Source organism: Monodelphis domestica, chromosome 6, assembly GCF_027887165.1.
Source record: "Monodelphis domestica isolate mMonDom1 chromosome 6, mMonDom1.pri, whole genome shotgun sequence".
In the NCBI taxonomy this organism is placed as follows: domain Eukaryota; kingdom Metazoa; phylum Chordata; class Mammalia; order Didelphimorphia; family Didelphidae; genus Monodelphis; species Monodelphis domestica.
The window spans coordinates 18,229,038-18,249,551 of record NC_077232.1 but is presented as its reverse complement, the minus strand read 5'-3'; the positions used below and the strand labels follow the sequence as shown (position 1 = coordinate 18,249,551).

Below are 20,514 nucleotides of genomic sequence, written 5' to 3'. Positions count from 1 at the left end.
TGAGAGATTTTGAGGGAGTAAAATCCACATCTGGGTGGATATGAGATGGGATCTGGATTCAGAGACAAATTCAAATTGGTCATCAGATACTCATAAGACTCTTAGAGTGGCCTTTTTTCTGTTTCCTCCTTTGTAAAATGGGTATAACACAATCCAAGTTTGTTGTGAGGATAAAATAAGGTAATACTATGAAAACTAATAATGCTATATAAATCCTATCTATTAGTACTTTTAAAGTCATAGGATGAGGCCCAATGAAGAGCACACACACAAAGATTACCTTATCAATGAGACGCATCTCTTCCTCTATAACAGGGACTAAGCAGGAGGCACAGGGAACAACTAAGAAAGGTTTGGAGTTTGGAGAAGTGGAAAAAGGGAATACAAGATTGATGACATCTCTGCTGATGCAAGGGAAAGAGCATAATAGGAAAGTGGGATAGGGTTAATCAGGGAAAAATAATTGGTCCTTCGGTCTAAGGGGGGGGTGATAGTGACAAGATAAAAATATGTTTCTGTACAGAACTTCCTCAACATACTTATGGGCCTTTTTCAACCCCTAATTTGGGGGTTAAGATACATGTTGAGTATGATGCTGGGTTGGAGTGTCTGGTGAAAGAAAAGTAAAATATTCTAGGGTAGTAGATGGAACAGTCAGTCATGTTGAAGCAGGCTGTCATGTGGTCAATTCTGTGAAGTTGACTAAGTCCAAAGTAGGGGAAATGAATTTGAAAAATGGAAGTAATGCAGAAAGTTGCATTGATGATAAGGGATAAATCTAGGCAGAGGAAGGGTGAGACAGAATCAGTCAAAGAAAGTTAGAAGACTGTGTTTCAAAAGGGAATTTCAGAGTTCTGCATTATGGTGTTAAAGGAATGATCAAAGCAATTCTATGGCTACAATGTATATGGCTAATGTACAGTAAAAATGGAGGTCATGGAATTGTGGAGGATAAGGGGATTTATGACATGTGCTGAAAAATCATAATTGCAACATTCTGTTATTATTGTTGAATCTTTTCAGACATGACCAACTCTTCCTGATTCCTTTTGGGGTTTTCTTGGTAAAGATACTGGAGTTGCTTATCTTTTCCATCCCCAGCTTATTTTATAGATGAGGAAACTGAGGCAGACAAGATTAAGAGATTTATCCAGTCACACAGCTAATAAATGTCTGAGATTCTGGCCTATCTGACTCTAAGCCCAGCATTCTATTGGCTGCATCACCTAGCTCTTCCTATTTCAACATTAGTATGATGTTAATTCATCATACATGAAAAGAACCAATTTTAAAGTAAATGGAATTTTGAAGTATAATATAATACTAAATATGATTCTATCACCCTTACCAATGAGTAACTGCCATGATTTTACTGATTGTTTTTCTTTCCTCCCAGGTAACTCATATAAATCTCTAAAGACAGTAATGGAGAATTGTTCAGAGGTGAAGGAATTCATTCTTGCTGGATTAACAGATGCCCCTGAGCTTCAGGTTCCCCTCTTCATAATATTCACTATTATCTACCTCCTCACCCTGGTAGGAAATGTGGGCATGATAGTCCTGATATTGTGGGATTCCCATCTCCACACACCAATGTACTTTTTCCTCAGTATCCTTTCTCTATCAGATCTGGGCTACTCCTCCACCATTACTCCTAAAGTGATGGCTGGATTCCTCCCAGGGGACAAAACTATCTCCTATAATGGATGTGCTACACAAATGTTTTTCTTTGGGTTATTTGCAACTGTTGAAAGTTATCTCCTGGCTGCTATGGCCTACGATCGCCAGGCAGCTGTGTGTAAGCCCCTCCATTATAATACCACCATGACAGCCAATGTGTGTGCTTATCTGGCAATTGGTTCCTATTTCTGTGGTTTCCTTACTTCATCTATTCACACAGGAAATATCTTCAGTCTCCACTTTTATAATTCGAACATGATCCACCACTTTTTCTGTGATGTCCCACCCCTCTTGGTTATCTCTTGTTCTATCACATACATCAATGAATTGGTTGTTTTCTTTGCTGTAGGATTTGATGTATTTTTTGCTCTTTTTTTCATCTTGAAATCCTATTTTTCCATTTTTATTGCCATTTTGAGGATGCGCTCAGCTGAGGGCCTCCAGAAAGCATTCTCTACCTGTGCTTCCCATCTCACAGCTGTGTCCATATTCTATGGGACTATAATCTTCATGTACTTAAGACCCAGCTCTAGCCATTCCATGGATACAGAAAAAGTGGTTTCAGTGTTCTATACCATAATCATCCCCATGTTGAATCCTCTGGTCTATAGTCTGAGGAATAAGGAAGTCAGCAATGCTTTTAGGAAAATCATAGGGAGGCAAAGTCTTCATTAGATATTTTACTCTATTTAAGGGAAAAAAAATTCAAGAATTTTTCTTCCACTCTTTCATCTTTAAAGTATATCATCTTCCGGGGCCACGTGCCCTTTATTATCCTTGTATCATAAGCAATGCAAAATTTTTTAAAGTAAATTCTCTATCTATTCTGAATTTGGAAAATAACTTCCCTCATTGGCTTCTAGTATCTGATTGTATGATCTATAATTTCTGGAAAACTGGGTAATCAGCATATTTTTCCACTTCAATTCAGTTGAGAACTTTCAATTCAGATGAAACTTTCTGTTCATCTTTTCACAGAAGCCTTAACAGAATTTCTATATCACAGAAAGTTATAATATATATCACCTCTGATGGGTCTGCTGTTTACTCTCCATGTGAATCAAGTCAAGCTATTGTTAAGTGATATCACCACTATATTAATGATGTTAATGTTTTGTTAAAAGTTCAGGAGATTTCAATTTTAAAAGTTCAGTAGAAAATTACCTATTACTTTCTTCTGAATTTTGTACTTGCTGTTATTCATTCATAATCAACTGTTTGTGACTCATCTGGGGCTTTCTTAGTAGAAGTACTGGAGTGGTTTGTCATTTCCTTCAACTCATTTTATATTCAAGAAAACTGAGACAAATAGGGGCAAGTGACTTGCCTGGAGTCACATAGCTAGTAGGTGTCTGAGGACCAATTTAAATTAAAATCTTTCTCACTTCAGGCCTGGCCCTCTATTCACTGTACCACCTCTTTGTGTTGTTGGTATTGCCAAATGGGTAGAGAGGTAGTGTTTAGAACTCTGTGTGGCACTTTGTTTTTCTGATAAAGACTATTATATTCATTTAAAAATTATTAATACTATTTATCAACAAGTTTCCCATCTCTTTTCCTTAATCCCCCTCATCACGGAAGGCATCATCTGGGAGACAGACATGTTAATAAAATAATATCTTTCATGTTTCTACCTTTGAATTCACTCAGTGGAGGTAACGTTCACAATTTATCCTTCAAGAATTAAATCTGTAACTGTGTGTAATGTTCCCTTGGTTCTCCTCATGTCAGTCTTCATTATCCCATGTATAATTAACCTGCTCATTGCTTATTATACTGCCATAGTATTCTATAACAACCATATCCCACAATTTGTTTAGTCATTTTGCAACTGATGGACATCCTCTTGGTTGCCAAACCTTTGCCATCACAAAGAGAGCTTCTATACATATTTTGGAACTTGTAGGTTATGTTCTTTCCCCCAGGACCTTCTTGGGAACCAAACGCAGCAATTCCGTTGCTGAGTCTAAGGGTATATAAAGTTTTATAACTCTCTAGATAGTATTCTAAATTGCTCTCCAAAAGGGTTGAATCAGGTCACAGTTCCAAGAATGTATTAGTGTTCTCATTTTCCCACATCTTCTCCAACATTTGTTATTTTGCCCTTTTATCATTTTAGACATTCTGATAGGTGTGAGATGATATAGCAGAATTGCTTTGTTTTGCCATTTTGCATGTTACTGATTTGCAATAAGTAGTGATTAAAAGCATTTAAAAATGCACCTGTCTTCAGCTTTGATTTCTTCATCCAAAAATTGTCTGTTCATATTTTCTGTCCCTCACACATATTTTTAAAGAGTTGTGTAGGAGAACTGAGAGTTTAAATTAATTGCACCTGGTCACATAACTAGTAATGCTTAGGACTTCTCAGAGTGATTAACACCTAGAAAGAATAATTTTTTGTTCACTGTGTGCCTTGAATGAAGATCTGACCTCTAACTAATATAGCATGAAATTTAAATCTTTTCTATAATGGATATAAATGCCTCAATTCACCTATACTAGCCTATATATAAAAATACAAGGGTTTAAAGTTTTATTTTTGATGTTTTCTTTTTTAAGCTATCTTAAGCTATCTTTAAAAAATAAATTCATATCATTTAGTATTAGAATCTATGAACAAAAGAATTTGAGAGTTAGGATAGACATCAGTCATCTTATAAACTAACTGAGATCCAAAAGAATCTCCATTCAACATCCCCACCAAGAAAATCAACCACCATTTAAAGATAGGCTGAGAATTTTTTTTCCTTAATATCATTTTAAAATTTGCCTCTTCATAATATCTCTCCATCATATTCTGACTTCTGTGTTCATCACACACATCAGATCTTACAGCACAATATTCCAGTGTATTTAAATACTACAATTATTTTAGCTCTACTCCTCTTGATGGGCATCTAATTTGTTTACAATTCTTTGCCATCTTCAAAAATGCTGCTATAAATATTTTGGTGTATAAGAGCTTCTTTTTATCAATAAATCTTATCAATTAACTTAGGGAATAATTCCAGTAAAAGTTCAAAATATATAGGTATTTGAGGAACATTATTTGCATAACTCCAAATAGTCTTCTGAAGTTTTTGTGCCTTTTTGTAGTTCCATCAACAATATATTAGTGTGTCTATCATCTCATTACTCATCCAGCAATGATTATTGACATTTTCTATTTATTTGGTCAAATTGACTGGTATGAGGTTAAGTCTCAAGGTTGTTTTAATTTATATATCTCTTATTTTGTGGAGTGGTATTATATATGTTCATATAAATATATTTTATATAGCAAATATATATACACATTAATAAATAATTTTAAATAGCATTCTTTTATTAGAGCAATTTGAAACAAAGAATTTTTCTCATTTAATTAATTGGCTTCTTATCATAGCTACATCAATTTTGTCTTACAGAAGCTTCTGCTCTTTATGTAATTAAAGTTATCTACTTTATCTCATTGTGTATCTTTGTTTAAGAGTATATCTCTACTCATATTTTTGGAAAGCATATGATCATATTCTCTCCTAATTTTATTTAATGTATGATCTTCAATATTAAGATAGCATATCCATTTATAGGCAGCTAGGAGGGAGGTTAAGTCCTATATGGGATTTATTCTTTAATATTTGTCTTCATCTTGGGTTTGATTTTCAGTCAGACTAAATGAAGGAGAGTTACTATTCTCTTCTTGGTTTGCTGATGACAGATAAACACCTCAAACATAACTTCTCTATCCTCTTCTCCCAGATGGTCATAGATTTTTATTCCAAAAACCATGACATTGAAATTGGGTGTATCAGTATTCCCAGAATCAAGTACCATGATTGGAAATCAGAGCTTAATAAATATTTATTGATTGATTATTTTGATATGTTGTGGTTTTTATTTTCTTATGTAATGAAATTCATCTTTTCAAAGGGTCTTATAGTGAATTTGGCTTAACAAAAAGAGTCATGGTGCATAGAGGAAAGCATGTAGATTATCATTAAAAACCTCAACACATATGCAAACTCAGTATGTCTGTTTATCATAAAATGAATAGAATGTGTATTAAAAGTGTCTTTATGAGCAGTCAGGACCATGGAGAGCAGAAGCTGTTTATGAAAGCAACACTCCACTCACTTGTGCCTTGTTCACTTTCTATTCAGCATCCCTCTCAACTAGGATTCAGTCTTTTTTTTCCCTCAATTGCCCAAACTTTTAGGACACTGCCTTTTCTTTCCTTCTTGGTTTGTTCTTTCAATCCAAAGCTTCAATATACAGATCATGTATATGAAGCATTCATGTATTAATTATGGATGAATTTAAAACTGTTACTTCAAACATGAGATTATCATGATACAAGAGAAATTAGAATTCCAGAATTTAAGATGAGGGATAGCAATCAATAGTGATAGAGGATATATGTAAAATATATAATAAGTATAATAATAACAATAATGATGAGTACTACATTCATAAACAACTTATTTCCACGGTCCTTACTGCTCATAGAGAAGAGACATTGGTCTCATATCCTTTGTTCCTTTTATGATAAATAGGTAGGCATAATGAGTAAATAAGTAATATTTAGCATTTTGACATTTACAAAACACTTAGCACATATTAATTTAATTTAACTTTATAATATTTCTGTATATTAACCATATTAACTGCCAGTTTGTCTGTTTGCATTGTCCAATTTTACAGTTGCTAGTCAGTCCCTATAGATCTACTCATGTGTTTTTCCCAGATCAGACTCTGACACTGGGACAGCACTTGACAGATTGTAGATATTTATGTATTCTCTTAGGAGTTCTCACCTCTCTGGAGTTCAAAGGTATAGCTTGTTAGTACCAGAAGTAATATATATTCTTGACCAGTTTCCCAAATTTTATGACCTCAGGACACCTTTATTACCTTAAAAATGTTTTGTACCCCAAAGATCTTAGGTTGATGTGGATTGTATTTGTTAATACTTTTAAAGGACATTGAATGCCTTTATATTACTATGAAAAATTTTCAGCCTTGTAAACTCCTTGAATGTGTCTCAGAGGTCCAGGTGGCTGAAGGCTATATTTTGAGAACTGCTGTTCTGATCTAAACCATGGATGAGATTCAGTATTGGGAAGAAATAGGGTATATAAGGAGAATATGGTGTTCAAGCAAATGCTCAGGTCAATGACTTCTTTAATTTAAAATATTATGACTTTCAAGGTTGCAAGAATAGAGAATCAGGAGTAACATAATCAAAGGATCTTTCCCCTTAAGTAGGGCAGCAGCTGATATCTTTGACTATTGTAGCCCTTTGATTTCCTGTTCTGGAGATTTAATTAGCCCATTTAGGATAAAAACCTTAAAAGAGCAATCCTTGGGATAGGTAGGTGGTTCAGTGGTTAGATTCAGGCATAGAGATGGAAGATCCTGTGTTCAAATTTTATCTTAAACTTTTCTAAGATGTATGACTCTGGGAAAGTCACTTAACACCTATGACCAAGCTCTTCCCATTCTTCTACCTTGAAACCAGTACACAGTGGTGATTCTAAGATAGAAGGTAAGGGGTTTTTTGTTTGTTTGCTTAAGAGAGCACTCCAAAAGTTCTATAGTTGCCTCTTACTGACATAGATTCTTTCTCATTGGAGCATGAGACAAAGCCTGAATTAAAGTAAAACTTGAAGAGAGAATTCTTGGTCAATGATGCTTTGTAATGCATGGCAGTTGAGAACATTAATGCTCTGGGAACTTTTGATTCTGCAATTGAAGAATGAATCTTGATCTTTCATTTTCCTTAGAATACAGCCTGAGTTGCCAGAGTTAGGAGTTTGTAATGAGCCAAAGATGGTGGACACTTTTTCCATTTATTTATTTAGTTTTATTTTAAAATATTTTTCGATGTTTATAAGATTCATTTTCTTTCCCTCCTCTCCCCACCCCCCAGACCAAATAAGCAATTCTACTGGGTTGTACAAATGTTATCAGTTGCCACCTATTTCCATAGTATTCACTTTTGCTATAGAGCTAATCATAGATAGGATTTTGCATAGTGACTGACACCTAGTAAGAACTTAATACATTATTCCGTCACTGATTGCCTTTTGAGAGCAGGTCAAAGTTCTGTTCATTTTATCACAAAGTCTTAACCTTTTATACATGGAAATAAAAGTCAAAAGTCCTCATTCACCAGTATTGGCCCAATAAAAAAATTGATAGGTTTTAATGGTTGATTGATAGGTTTAATCCAGGAATTGATGTAGGAGCAGAACTAGGAGAAACCTATACACAGAGATAGATACACTGTGTCATAATTGAATGTAATGGATTTCTATACTAGCAGAAATGCAATGATCCAAGACATTTCTGAGGGACTTATGAGAAAGAACAATATTCACAATCAGAGAAAGAACTGTGGGAGTAGAAACACAGAAGAAAATCAACTGCTTTATTACATGGGTTGATGGGGATATGATTGGGGATGTAGACTCTAAAAAATCACCCTAATGCAAATATCAACAATATGGAAATAGATCTTGATCACTGACACATGTAACACCCAGTGGAATTGTGCATTGGCTATGGAAGGAGGTGGGAGGATGGGAGGGAAAGAACATGAATGTTGTAATCATAGAAAAATAATCTTAAATAATAAATTAAATAAAATTTAAAAAACAAAGGGAGATGAATTCCTTTTTCATAGCTCTAACCTCCAAGTTCTCAAAGATCAATATTTTTTCAATAACTATCTTGCTTTCACATGTCTAGCTAGGGGTTCCTGTTCTTAATAATATCTAACTTAAAGCTCTTATTATTGCCTCCTGTAACTTATATTTAATATTTGATTTCTGAGCTCTCCTGGATGATGAGAATCTCAGATCCAGAATAAAAACTTTTAATTTAGATATAATAAATAGGTAAATTTTACAAGTCAATGTCTAAATGCATAATCTTTTGACTAACATGAAATGCTGAGAAGAAAGGTAGGTGGGCCAAGTAGGTGTGGCAATTATGTGGAAACAGAATGAATTCTTCTTCTAGATGAGACAACATCAAGTTTAAAAAAAAAAAGAATCACATCAGCAGTAGATGGAATGTTGCATTAATAAATAGTTTTCCCTCTCCAGGGACCTGACTGCTCAGCAGTCAGTAAGATATGATGTACTCTGTTCCATGTATAATAAGCAACTTTAATGAGTTTGCTTAGATATTAAACTTTTAATGATTATTTACATCAGGGCCACTACCCCATACATTAGGAGACCTTTGGACTACATTTTGACTTAGAAAATTCCATATTAAACATTATCTATATTCTACTGTATTTTTATTTTTGTTAAACACTTCACAATTACACTTTTAAATGATTCAGATTACACTGAGAAATGTTATGGATGGACATACTAACTCCAGTCTGTATGTTTTTCACTTCTTATGTACATGTTTTTCTTCTGTGACATTTCAAAGACTTTCACACACACACACACACACACACACACACACACACACACACAAGAAGTCCTCTGAAAAGATGAAGTTCGTCGTATACAAGGATCAAAAACATAAAACATAAAATCAATTTGTTGTTGTTCAGTTGTTTCAGTCATATCTGACTCTTTGTGACCCCATTTTGGGTTTTGTTAGCAAAGATAATGAAGGGGCTTGCCATTTCCTTCTTGAGATCATTTTACAGATGAGAAAACTGAGGCAAGCAGGGTCATGTGATTTGTCCTGGACCACACAGACAATAAGTTTCTGAGGCCAAATTTAAACTCAGGAAGATCCAGATACTGATCCAAAAAAGACACTCTACCACATAGTTGCCCATCAATCTGTCAATCGGGCAATCAATTAACAAGCATTTATTAAGTACCTACTATTTGTTGATCATTGTTTAAGTGTTGGGAGAGAGAAATACCCACAACTTTTACACTGTATAGTTTTTTGAGTAGAAATCTACAGATTTTTATGAGAAAATTAAAAGATTAAAATTAGATATAAATCATTGAACTTTCCATCAAGGCAAGCAGAGGCTTCTGTCTTTCCTTCAGTTAGATTAACTTGAAAAAATATACTCAAAAAAGTGAAAAAGAAATTGAAGGAAGAATCTGCACAGGAACAAATCATAGCAGAATCCAAAGGAAGAAAACCCAAAATAATGAAAAGCCTAGAGTATGTGTCACTTGAGAAGTAGATGAAGGAACTGGTCATGTTAAAGTAGGAGGAAACATTATAGCTATCCTCAGGAATTTGAAGGACTATTCTGTTAGAGGAATTCTAATTATACTGTTTGAACCCAGAAGATATAATAGGAGAAATAGGTGAAATTTATGAAGAAGTAAATAAATTATGAAGAAGTAAATACATTTTATCAGAATTTCATGACCCTTTGATCTGAACAAAAGTGAAATGGCTTGCTTTGAGAGTGAGCAAAATAATTTTACCTTTATTCTTATACCCAATCAACATTATTCAGTCCAGTGTGCTTGACATATTGCTTATTTAGGTTAAAAATATTTTTTCTTATGTCAGGCTTTTTTAGGCTATAAGGAATAAACTTAAGCCTGAACACTAAGAATCATGAGTGTACTTGTTTAAACTATAAAAACGTCTTAGCCAGAGGATGCAGGAGAAAGGATCATCTGGACCTTTATTTCTCTGTCATCTGACATTTTTCCAGGTACTCAGTGGATAATAAGCATTATAATGCCCATCTTATGACATTTTAATCAACATTTGGAGACATTCTGCCCATCCTGTTGGTGGGGAAGACCTTTATCTTATTCCTTTTGAGGTCATTCGTGGAAAACCTCCTAATTATTTTAGAAGCACCTTGGCCCTTTCTCACTTCTCTCTGTTGTCCAACTTTTGGGGTGGGATTCTGTCCATTAGGTGGTGATCTGATCAGCTGTTGACTTGGAGCCACCAATATTACTATGTAACTTTCAATGAAATTTTGTATCTTATTCTGTACGATCTGGACTATCTATGCAATATGGATTATAAAAATCTGCATTCTGGAGAGAAAGAGCATCTCAGATAATAAGGATAATCTGGGGTCCTATTGATTAAAGGGATCTGGGTCACTTTAATAAATAGTTTTTGGCTTGAAGCTTTGCCGCAGTTGCTTTATTGAAGAATAGTTTAATTTCTTGGCAATGTTTTTCATCTTGCACATCTTTCAAGAGAGCTTGTATGACTCCTTGCCATCAATGTTACAGTAGAGATTCCTTTTGTATATGGCTTAGACTGAATGGCCAATGAGATCCATTTCAACTTTCTAGTTCTTTAAGTCTAAGATTCCAATTCTGTGATAGTAAATTTTTTTCTTAACGATAATTTAGAAGTGAAAATACAAAGCCAATATCAAAGTGTTTTGCATAGAGGCCTATCAAACTAAATGAGAGCTTTTATTCCCACTGTACAAAAGCTTGAAATTACATATCATAAGAGATGATTGGTCTGCATATACTTAATCATTATACAAATATTAAGAAGTTATTACTATGTGCCAGACACTATTCTAGGCTCTACATATAACTGAATTCTAACCCTATGAAATAAATTTAACCTCTCAGATCCCCCATACAATTAAGAATGTTGTTTTTAGTGATATCCTATCTGTGTAAGCAAAGGGTATTAACACAATGGGAGTTCTATTTTTCTATTGCCCTTATGTGAGCAACCTTCCTAAAAAGAAAAGCAAGAATGGAGCTAATAGCTTAATTTTAATTGGACTTCTTAGCAAACCCTGAAAAAACTAAAATGGAGATGATGATCACCAAATTGCTGAATTGTGAATTGCTCAGGGTCACACAAAGCTCAATTGCCAGGTGTACTAGGTTTATTTCCACTCTAATAGAGCATGCCTCCTCTCTGCTTTAGGACTTTTAAAAACATCTCCTTCGAAAAAAATTGACTGGTCTTTTTAAAAATTATTTCAAAAGTTATCCTTTAGGGAAGTCTGGAGTTTTAAGAAAATGTTTGGATTGCCCAAATTTCTAAATATGGTAGATAATAGAGAACGAACTGATAAAAACTAGCAAAGATGCTTCTCAGATTCAAGAAAAAGAGGAAGAATTCAATTCTTCTGATAAATGAAATATACATGGGACATGGTCTTGGAGAATATTTACTTGCAAAGGCAAAATGAAGACATAAAATACTTAAAAGATTTTCTCCTAAATTAAAAGGAGAGGCCAAGAAAGACTTTTCCCCCTTAAGCATTTTCCTGAATACATTGCTGAATTCCTTGTTCCTCAGGCTATAGACCAGAGGATTCAACATTGGGATGATCACAGTGCAGAACACTGATGCCATTTTGTCTGTGTCCATGGAATGACTAGAGCTAGGTTTTAAGTACAGAAACACTACTGTTTCAAAGAATATAGACAGCACTGTGAGGTGGAAAGCACAAGTGTAAACACATCCTTAGAACGGCAATGGCAATAAAGATGTAGGATTTCAATATGGTAAAAATGATAAAAATGACATCAAATCCTACAACAAAGAAGACAACTTAATCACTAAGGCGTGTGTCAGAACAAGAAGGGTGAAATATCCCAGAAAAAGTGATCTACAGAAATGGAAACTGAAAATATTTGCTGTCTGAATAGAGAAAAAAAGAAAAACATAGATTTAAGAACCAATAGCCAGATGATCATATCTACTGGATATCATGGTGTAATGATGGAATTTACACACAGATGCCTGGTGATCATAGGCTATAGCAATAAAGAGATAAATATCCACAAAAAAAAATATAAAGAAAAACTGTGTAGCACATCTGCTGAAGGAGATGATTTTGACCCTCATTTAGCAATAATAGCTACAGTATAGCCAAAATACACAAGAGAGAAGTTACTGAGGGAAAGGACTACTCTAATTGGTGTGTCTCTTCATCCTATCTCTCTAGTTTGTTGTCCAATTAGGCCCTTACGTGTATTCCATATTCCAGGTGGACTGATCTTTATGTATTTCCCTATCCATGATCTCCCCTCTCCTATTATGTGCCTTTGCACTAAGTGAATTTAATATAAGTACTACCACTTATTCCTTTTAAAAACCCATTTTGGTTGGGATCAGTCCCACCATTTGATTTGGCACATAAGAATATTATGGGAGGATGCCAGAGGCCTCACAGCTCCCTGGCCACTGGTCCCCATTAGCTCTTAGCAATCAGAAGTCTAGGTTCTGACCCAGACTGAGATCACATCTGTCAACCAGAGAGACCCAGAGGGAGTGATGTCGATGACTTTATGAGAAGGGATGGAAGAAGCAGGAATGTCTTTTGACAAGCAAAAGAGACAGAACAGAGACTAGCATGGCAAACTCAAATTAATTAGGTGTGGCTAGGTGATCACACCATTCTCTCTCTTTCACACACACACACACACACACACACACACACACACACACACACACTCGCTTTCTTTCTCTTACTAATAAATAATTATAAATTAATATACAGTATCCAGGGAATCTTAATCATAAGAGTATACCTCAAGATTCCATTTATATCCCCTTACACATGCTTCATTTCTTCAATGCTTCCTCTTAGAATCTCCAGCTCATTTAAAAGTACTTCTCAATTACCAATTCCTAGATTGAAAATATCCGTTGTGGTTCCTGTCTTACTTGAATGATTTCTATAGATGGCATATTTTTCTATTGACTTATTTAGTGCATATTATTTCCTTCCCAGTAGAATATAATCCCCTTAACAGCAAGAATTGTGTTGGTTTGTTCATTTGTGTATCCTTTGAACCCAGAATAATGCTGGATTCACAGGGAGCTATTAAACTTTATAAATACTTGTTGCCCTCATTTAATTAACGTACAAAAAGTGGTAATAGGAATACCTGGCCAAGAAAAATATTAAAGATCAAGTATTTCCATGAAAAGAGATTCATGGATTTTGAGCTAGAATTGACCTAAGAGTTCATTAAGGGCCATCTCCTTGTTTTACTGATAAAGGAACTGAAACCCAGAAAAATTAAGAGAGTGAACCAAAGGCTACATAGCAGAACCCAGGTTTGAACCTATGAACCGTGGTTCTAATTTCTTCATTTCTTAAGGAAGGGTAGTGTGATAGAAAAAACAAATGAGCTCTGGAGTGAGAGATCTGAGTTCTAGTTCTGAAAATATTACTAACAGACACTGTGACACTAAGCAAGTCACTTGTCCTCCCTGGGTCTCAGTTATCAAACTTGCAAAATGAGAAGGTAGGATTAGAATGCCTCTACACCTAAAATTCTGCAGTAAATGCCATACTTTTGTCTGCCCCAAGGATAAGTGCACACCTGGTCTAAAGGGACACATTCTTGATTCCTAAGGGAAATCATGGGTGTATTCAACTTTTGTCATCACATAGAAGATGGCTGCATCTCAATACAGAAGGGGATGAATTTGAACCTAGTTACTGAAAACAGAAGAATGGACAATCATCAAAAAAGACTTGTGCTTTTATTGCTACAATACCTCTTAGCTAAACTAGGACTTTTGTTTTCAAGAGTAAAAATAAAATGTAAATAAATAAATAAAATAAAAATAACATGGCATAATAGAGAAGGCTTGCTTTGGACTGAGGAAGACCTAGGTTAGCATCTTGCTTCCATAACAATTAAATTTTTCTGGAAAGGTTGCTTCTAGGTGGCTCAGTGGATTGAGAGACAAGAGGTCCTGGGTTCAAATCTGGTCTCTGACACTTCCTAGCTGTGTGACTCTGAGGATGTCACTCAACCCTTATTGCCTAGCCTTTCCCACTCTTCTGCCTTGGGACCAATACACAGTATTGATTCTAAGACAGATAGTAAGGGTTTAAAAATACTCCCTGAAGATAGATTACAAAATTTTATATTATTTATTAAAAAGTGAAAAATGAGCCAGTGAGAGGAAGAGAGAAAAACAATGACAGTGAGAAGGAGGGAGAGAGAAGGAGGGAAAGAAAAGGAGACTTGGCTGGCTATCTGAAAGAGTGAGTGCTTAGGGCCACTTGGCCAGCCAGATCTTCTAGTTGTCTCCTCCATGAGCAACTGAGCAAGCCCAGAATGAGACTGCACATTGAGTGGAATAAAATGAAATGACCATCCACCCAAATTATAATTATGACCCAGCAGTCAGAGAGTAGTGGATTGTATAGGATGGAGTCTGTATTATTTCCCATGAAGAAGGGGAAATTGCCCCAGTGGCAATGCCAATGCATGGGTGCAGATACAAACATTTTATAGATTCCTGATATAAGTCCCCTATGTCTGATACTCCATTATCTGGGGGCCAAACTTACAATCTAGGCACAGAAGTCTACCCAATCAGAAAACAGCAAGATACATAGCAGGAGTTCATAAATTAAAATAGTAGTAGTAGTAGTCTCTCAGAGGCCAAGAATGATGATTGTCTTTGTGCATTTGCAAAAAGATAGTTGTGCATGTAAGAGGTTTAAGTGGAAAAGTTGATAAACAGAGACAGTCCCACTCTCTCGGCATTGGAAGCCTGGGTCCAGTGGCACAAAAAATCATTACACTTCCTCAGCTGCATTGGGTGGCCGTGTTGTCCTTTGTGCTCCAACATGCCTTTAGCACTCTACAGTGCCTTGCTGTATTGCCATCTCAGCTGTTGAACCTTCTAGTTGGTTTCGTCTGCCTGTTCCATCGAAACAGTCTTCACATGCTGGGTGAGCAAAGCCCTGGTTCACCACGGGTCAACAACGACCCAATGTCTACCCTCACAAGGTTTAGCCAGCCCGTTGAAGCCATTGCCCAGGGTGTGGCCACTGCTGCATGCTAGCATAAATTATAAAGAAGTCACATATCTACCTCAGGAGAAGAAGTTTCTATGATAAAAAGCTCTCTATCCCAAAAAGAAAAAAGAAAATTAGGTTTGTAGACCAGAGTAATAATAACAGTAACAACAACATTAATGACAATAACATAAACTGGGGAGAGTAATGTCATTATTTCCAGCAGGACTTTTCTCAAAACAACCATCTGAGATTGAAGCTCAAAGATGATCTTCCCCAAGTCACTTCATAGACTGGCCAGCTTACTTTCACAATATATAACAATTGAATTGTAATATAACAAATGAAACATGCACGAGTGTGAGCTCTAGTACAGCACAGCAGAAGTTTCAGAGTCTCAGTTTCCAAAACAAATGAGATTAAAATATGACCGGGACATTTTTAATGAAATAAATATAAATACAATCCAACATCATGTAGTGTTAATTTGTGGTATTGTAAGAGAATAGACTGTCCGTTGGGATATATTTTTGTTTGAGTTTGACCACATTTATCTACGTCATGCTACTTTCTACTGTAAGAATTATTTATTCAAGTCCCTTGAAGATGAATTAAGATTTTCTGAAATTCAAGTTATATCATGGATTAGGGGCTAGAGTTGTGAGACATGGTTTAGACAATCAGTTTTTTGATAAAATAATCTATAGACTTCAATAAGAAGGAGAAGAGGCAGCTGTGCAGCACAGTTGATAGACCACAGAACCTGAAGTCAGAAAGGCACCTCTGAATTCAAATCTGACCTCAGACACTTATTGGCTGTGTGATACTGGGCAAGTCACTTAACCCTGTTTTACGCAGTTCTTCATCTGTAAAATAAGCTAGAGAAAGAAATGGCAAACCACTCTAGGATCTCTCCAAGACAATCCCAAATTGGGTCAGAAAGAATCAGACAGGACTGAAAAATGATTGATAATCATAACAAATCCTAGAGAGATAAATGAAGTGTGAGACTTGTAAAGGTTGTACTTTAAAGATCAAAGTGAGGAAGAAAGATTCTTCTAATGTTTTTCCTTATTTAAAACAATAGTCCATAAATCGATATTCAGTCAATAAATAGTTTTTGTGTCAAGTTCTCTGCAAAGACTTTGGGCAAAAGAAATAAGAAAGTCAAAAGACAAACCCAGCCATTGAGGATTTCACAATCTAAGGGAGGCCTAATTGTAGAGGCAGATTTTAAGTCTTACCCTTTTTCTCTGTATCTCTCCTCTTCCCTACTTCCTGAAGGTCTTGACTCCCCCTCCCAGACTCTCAGACTTTCTCCCTCCTTTTCCTGCCCTGTCCTTGGTTCTCACAGACTCCCCATCTCTGATACACCCCTCCCCTTCCTACTTACCTTATTGTTTCTAACCAAGGATGGCCAGCTGTCTTCTAGTCTACCTGCTGTTATATAGGTAAGATGTATATAAGCTGGCTGTGACAAACACTCGGGACACAGCCTCTGTGAGATGATTCCACTAAGACTGTACATTATCAGTAAACCTGCTTTAATGGCCATGAAAGGAAAGATAAGGAGAATAATGACTTGGTGGAGGCATTAAGGAAGGAAATAAAAGCTTTAACTGAAAAAATTGAAAAAGACAAAGCAAATCAAGGAATGGTCAAAGCCCCTTTGGAAGAATCCACAAATTAATGATTAATGTGTTACTTCTGTGGAAAAAAGGAGTAACATAATGACAAACTGTAGGAAGTAGAATCAGGAAAATAGAAATAATAACTTTAGAAATAATAACATTTATAGAAATAATAATTCAAATGAAGCAAAAAATAACTCACACCAAAATACCAAAAATGCAGTTCATCCATGCTATACTCAGGGCTGAAATCCCCCTCAGTGTGGAGAATCACAGAGAAATAGCCAGAGATCTTTATGAAGGTGGAGGTGGGGGGAGGGGTGTGTATGTGTGTGTGAAAAGCTCTGGAAGAAGAGAGTGAAACTAATTTCCCAGGCCTTGATGTTTTAATGTCAGTTATCCTAGTCCATTCTTCCCCCTCTCCCATAATAATGAACCTCATATTACCCTAAAGGTTCAGAACACATATTATGATTGCCTTATAGACACTGGTGCTTCCAGATTGGTATTGGTGAGTAAACTTGATTCTGAATGTGATTCTATTGGCTCCTAAAATGTAGTAGATATATGGGGCAGCTGGGTAGCTCAGTAGATTAATAAGAGTCAGGCCTAGAGACAAGAGGTCCTAGGTTCAAATCTGACCTCAGACACTTCCTAGGTGGGTGACCCTGGGCAAGTCACTTAACCCCCATTGCCTAGCCCTTACCACTCTTCTGCCTTGGAACCAATACACAGTACTGGTTCCAAGACAGAAGGTAAAGTTTTTTTTAATTTAGTACATGTATCAGGAGCACCTATAAAAGTCCCAAAGCTTTTCCCTCAAATGATGTCTGTGGCACCCCTATCAGTAGAAAATTCTTTCCTTTTAATGCAAACTTAGAGCCACAATAACATGCTTTCAAGATGGCTCTATGACACTATAATTGCCTGAGGAATATTTAAATGTTCTCCCTGTACTTATTTAGACTGTCAGGAGGTGAAGAAGTCTCCCTCCTTTGAAATCCCAGCTGATATATACCTGAGTCTCTCTGGGCCACATCCTCTTCCAATGTAAGCCTACTTAAATCATCTGTTTCTGTTCAAATTAAGACAAAAGGTGGTTCCATTCCTCAGTATCCTCTATCAAAAGAGGCAATTGAGGGAATTATCCCAGTGATAGATTCATTAATTGAGCAAGGAATAATAATTCCATGCAAATCTGAATATAATAAAACTACCCTACCTGTAAAAAAGCCAAAATTAGGCACCAATAGAAAACCTATCAATTTGTATAAGATTTAAAGGCTGTAAATAATCATGTCCAAAAAAGGCTCCCTGTAGTTCCAAACTCAGCCACAATTATTTCCTCTATTCCCAGCACAGCACCATATTTTACTGTGCTATATCTGTGCTCAGTATTCTTCTCAATCCCTATTCATAAAAATTCCAGGAATATATTTGCCTTCACCTGTAAAGGTTCATTTAGACTTGGTCCTAGCTACCACAAAGGTTCATGGACAGTCCTATATTGTTCTAAAAAATTTTAACACAGGATTTAGTGAATATTTTTCAGAATAGCTGTTTGATGCAATTTGTAAATGATTTGCTCTTGGTCAGACCAAATGCCATAGTGTTCCAGAAAGATAGCAAACATCTCCTATTAGAGTTACATAAGAGAAGCACAAGAGCTCAAAAGCAAAAGTTCAGTGGTGTCTCCCCAAAGTGAAATATTTAGGGTTTATTTTAATTACTTGTGCCCACTCCATTTCCCCTAAGCACATTGAAGATATTCAGAAATTGAGTACCTGCTCCACTAAGAAATAGTTGAGGGCCATTTTAAGAGCAACAGGGTTTTCCAGACAGTGGATCTCTTGCTATGGAGAAATCACTAAGCCCCTTAAAGCTCTGACAAAAAATTCAGTCCCTGAACCAGTTAGATTAGAGGTGGAACACCTGTCAGCTCTTTCAAAATTAAAACAGACTATCCTCTATTCTCCTGCTTAATGCATTACAATTTACAAAAAGCCATTTACTTTGTATGTACATGAACAGAAAGGGGTAGCTTCCAGTGTTTTAACTCAAACTTTGGGACCTGTGCAGCATCCAGTTGCTTATTATTCAGCCCAGCTGGACCCAATAGCTTTAGGAGCCCCACTCTGTCTTATAGGTGTATCTGCCACAGCTTTGTTAGTAAATACATCTGCTGATTTAGTATTTGGGTGCCCATTAACCATAATGTGCCCATATGAAGTCAAAACATTATTGCTAAGGCATAGAAAACAGACATTTTCTAATCAAAAACTCTAAAGGCATGAAGGTAACCTTGTTAGGTAATGTTACTATTACCTTAAAATGCTGTACAGTACTTAATCCTGAAATCTTGCTTCCAGATTTACCATGGCTAAAAAACCTGAAGATAATCTCCTGGACACTCCTTTAGACAATCCAGACTTAGTTTTATTAACTGATGGTTCTTCTTTCATGAGGGATGGCATATGCTACACTGGAACTGCTGGAGTCACAGAATTTGCCACTGTGTTGTAAGTTTCACTGCCCTCAAATGTAACTACTGAAAGTGCAGAACTAATAGCTCTAAAACATGCCTATATAATTGCCAAAGATAAGAGGGTAACAACTCGAATGGACTTCAGATATGCATTTGGGATTTGTCATGCAGTTTATATGCTATGACTCCAAAGTGAGTTTGTAACTTCAGCTGGAAAATATCATAAACGCAGAAATCATTAAAGAAGTGCTTTCTGCTCTCCAGTTCCCTGAAGCACTAGTTGTGGTTCATTTCTCTGCCCATACAGGTGGCACTGGCCCTGTTTCTAGAAGGAACCACTGAGCAGATGCTGCATGAAGCTCATTGCCTCTGATGGACCTGAATTAATTTTAACTTTGGCAACTAGTAACAACTCAAATTTATTCCTTTCTTACAATGAACATGAAGTGGAAAAATGGAAACAAAAGTTTAAAGCAAAATAGATCAATGTGGTATGGGTGCCATCTGAAGGGAAATATGCTTCTCCATTCACAAAAAATGGTCACTTTGCCACCCAGGGCATTGTAGACTCTGTTATGTAATGGAATACTCATTAGTTAATTAAGAATTTATTAGTAAACTGAGTTAATTAGTAAGGTCTCTTATGTGAAGATTCGATTTGGCTTTCCCCTGATTGTACCAATGAAGGTTCTTAGCTCTTCCTTGATTGTGAAGATTAAATTGTAATCCCTTGTCTATTTTTAGATTTTAATCCCCAATGTGTAAGCATAATACTTAAAGCTGATTATGGAGATCTACCCATTTTAGATTTTAAACACAAAAATGTGTGAACACCCATTTCATACACTGAGTGGGAGGTGTGTAACCCACTTGTGAAAGAGTAAACAGTCCTGGAGTGGAGCGTCGACTGTGATTGGTAGACATAAAAATTTAGGGGTAATGACACAAGAGAAAAAGGTCCTTAAAAGTGGAAACAGAGACACCCAGAGGGAAGTAGACACTTGAAGTGAAGA

At 36.0% G+C, this 20,514-nt stretch overlaps 1 protein-coding gene across 1 annotated transcript; it reads left to right on the top strand.

The window, feature by feature from the left end:
• Positions 1-1,425: 1,425 nt before the first annotated feature.
• Positions 1,426-2,355, top strand: LOC100618574 (olfactory receptor 5B12-like). Its single transcript, XM_016422873.2, has one exon. It carries the CDS (start codon positions 1,426-1,428, stop codon positions 2,353-2,355), a length of 930 nt encoding a protein of 309 aa, XP_016278359.2.
• The last annotated feature ends 18,159 nt before the right edge of the window (positions 2,356-20,514 follow it).

What these genes read in the sequence shown, in the direction of transcription:
- LOC100618574 (XM_016422873.2), top strand. Translation starts at nt 1,426, where the DNA reads ATGGAGAATTGTTCAGAGGTGAAGGAATTCATTCTTGCTGGATTAACA.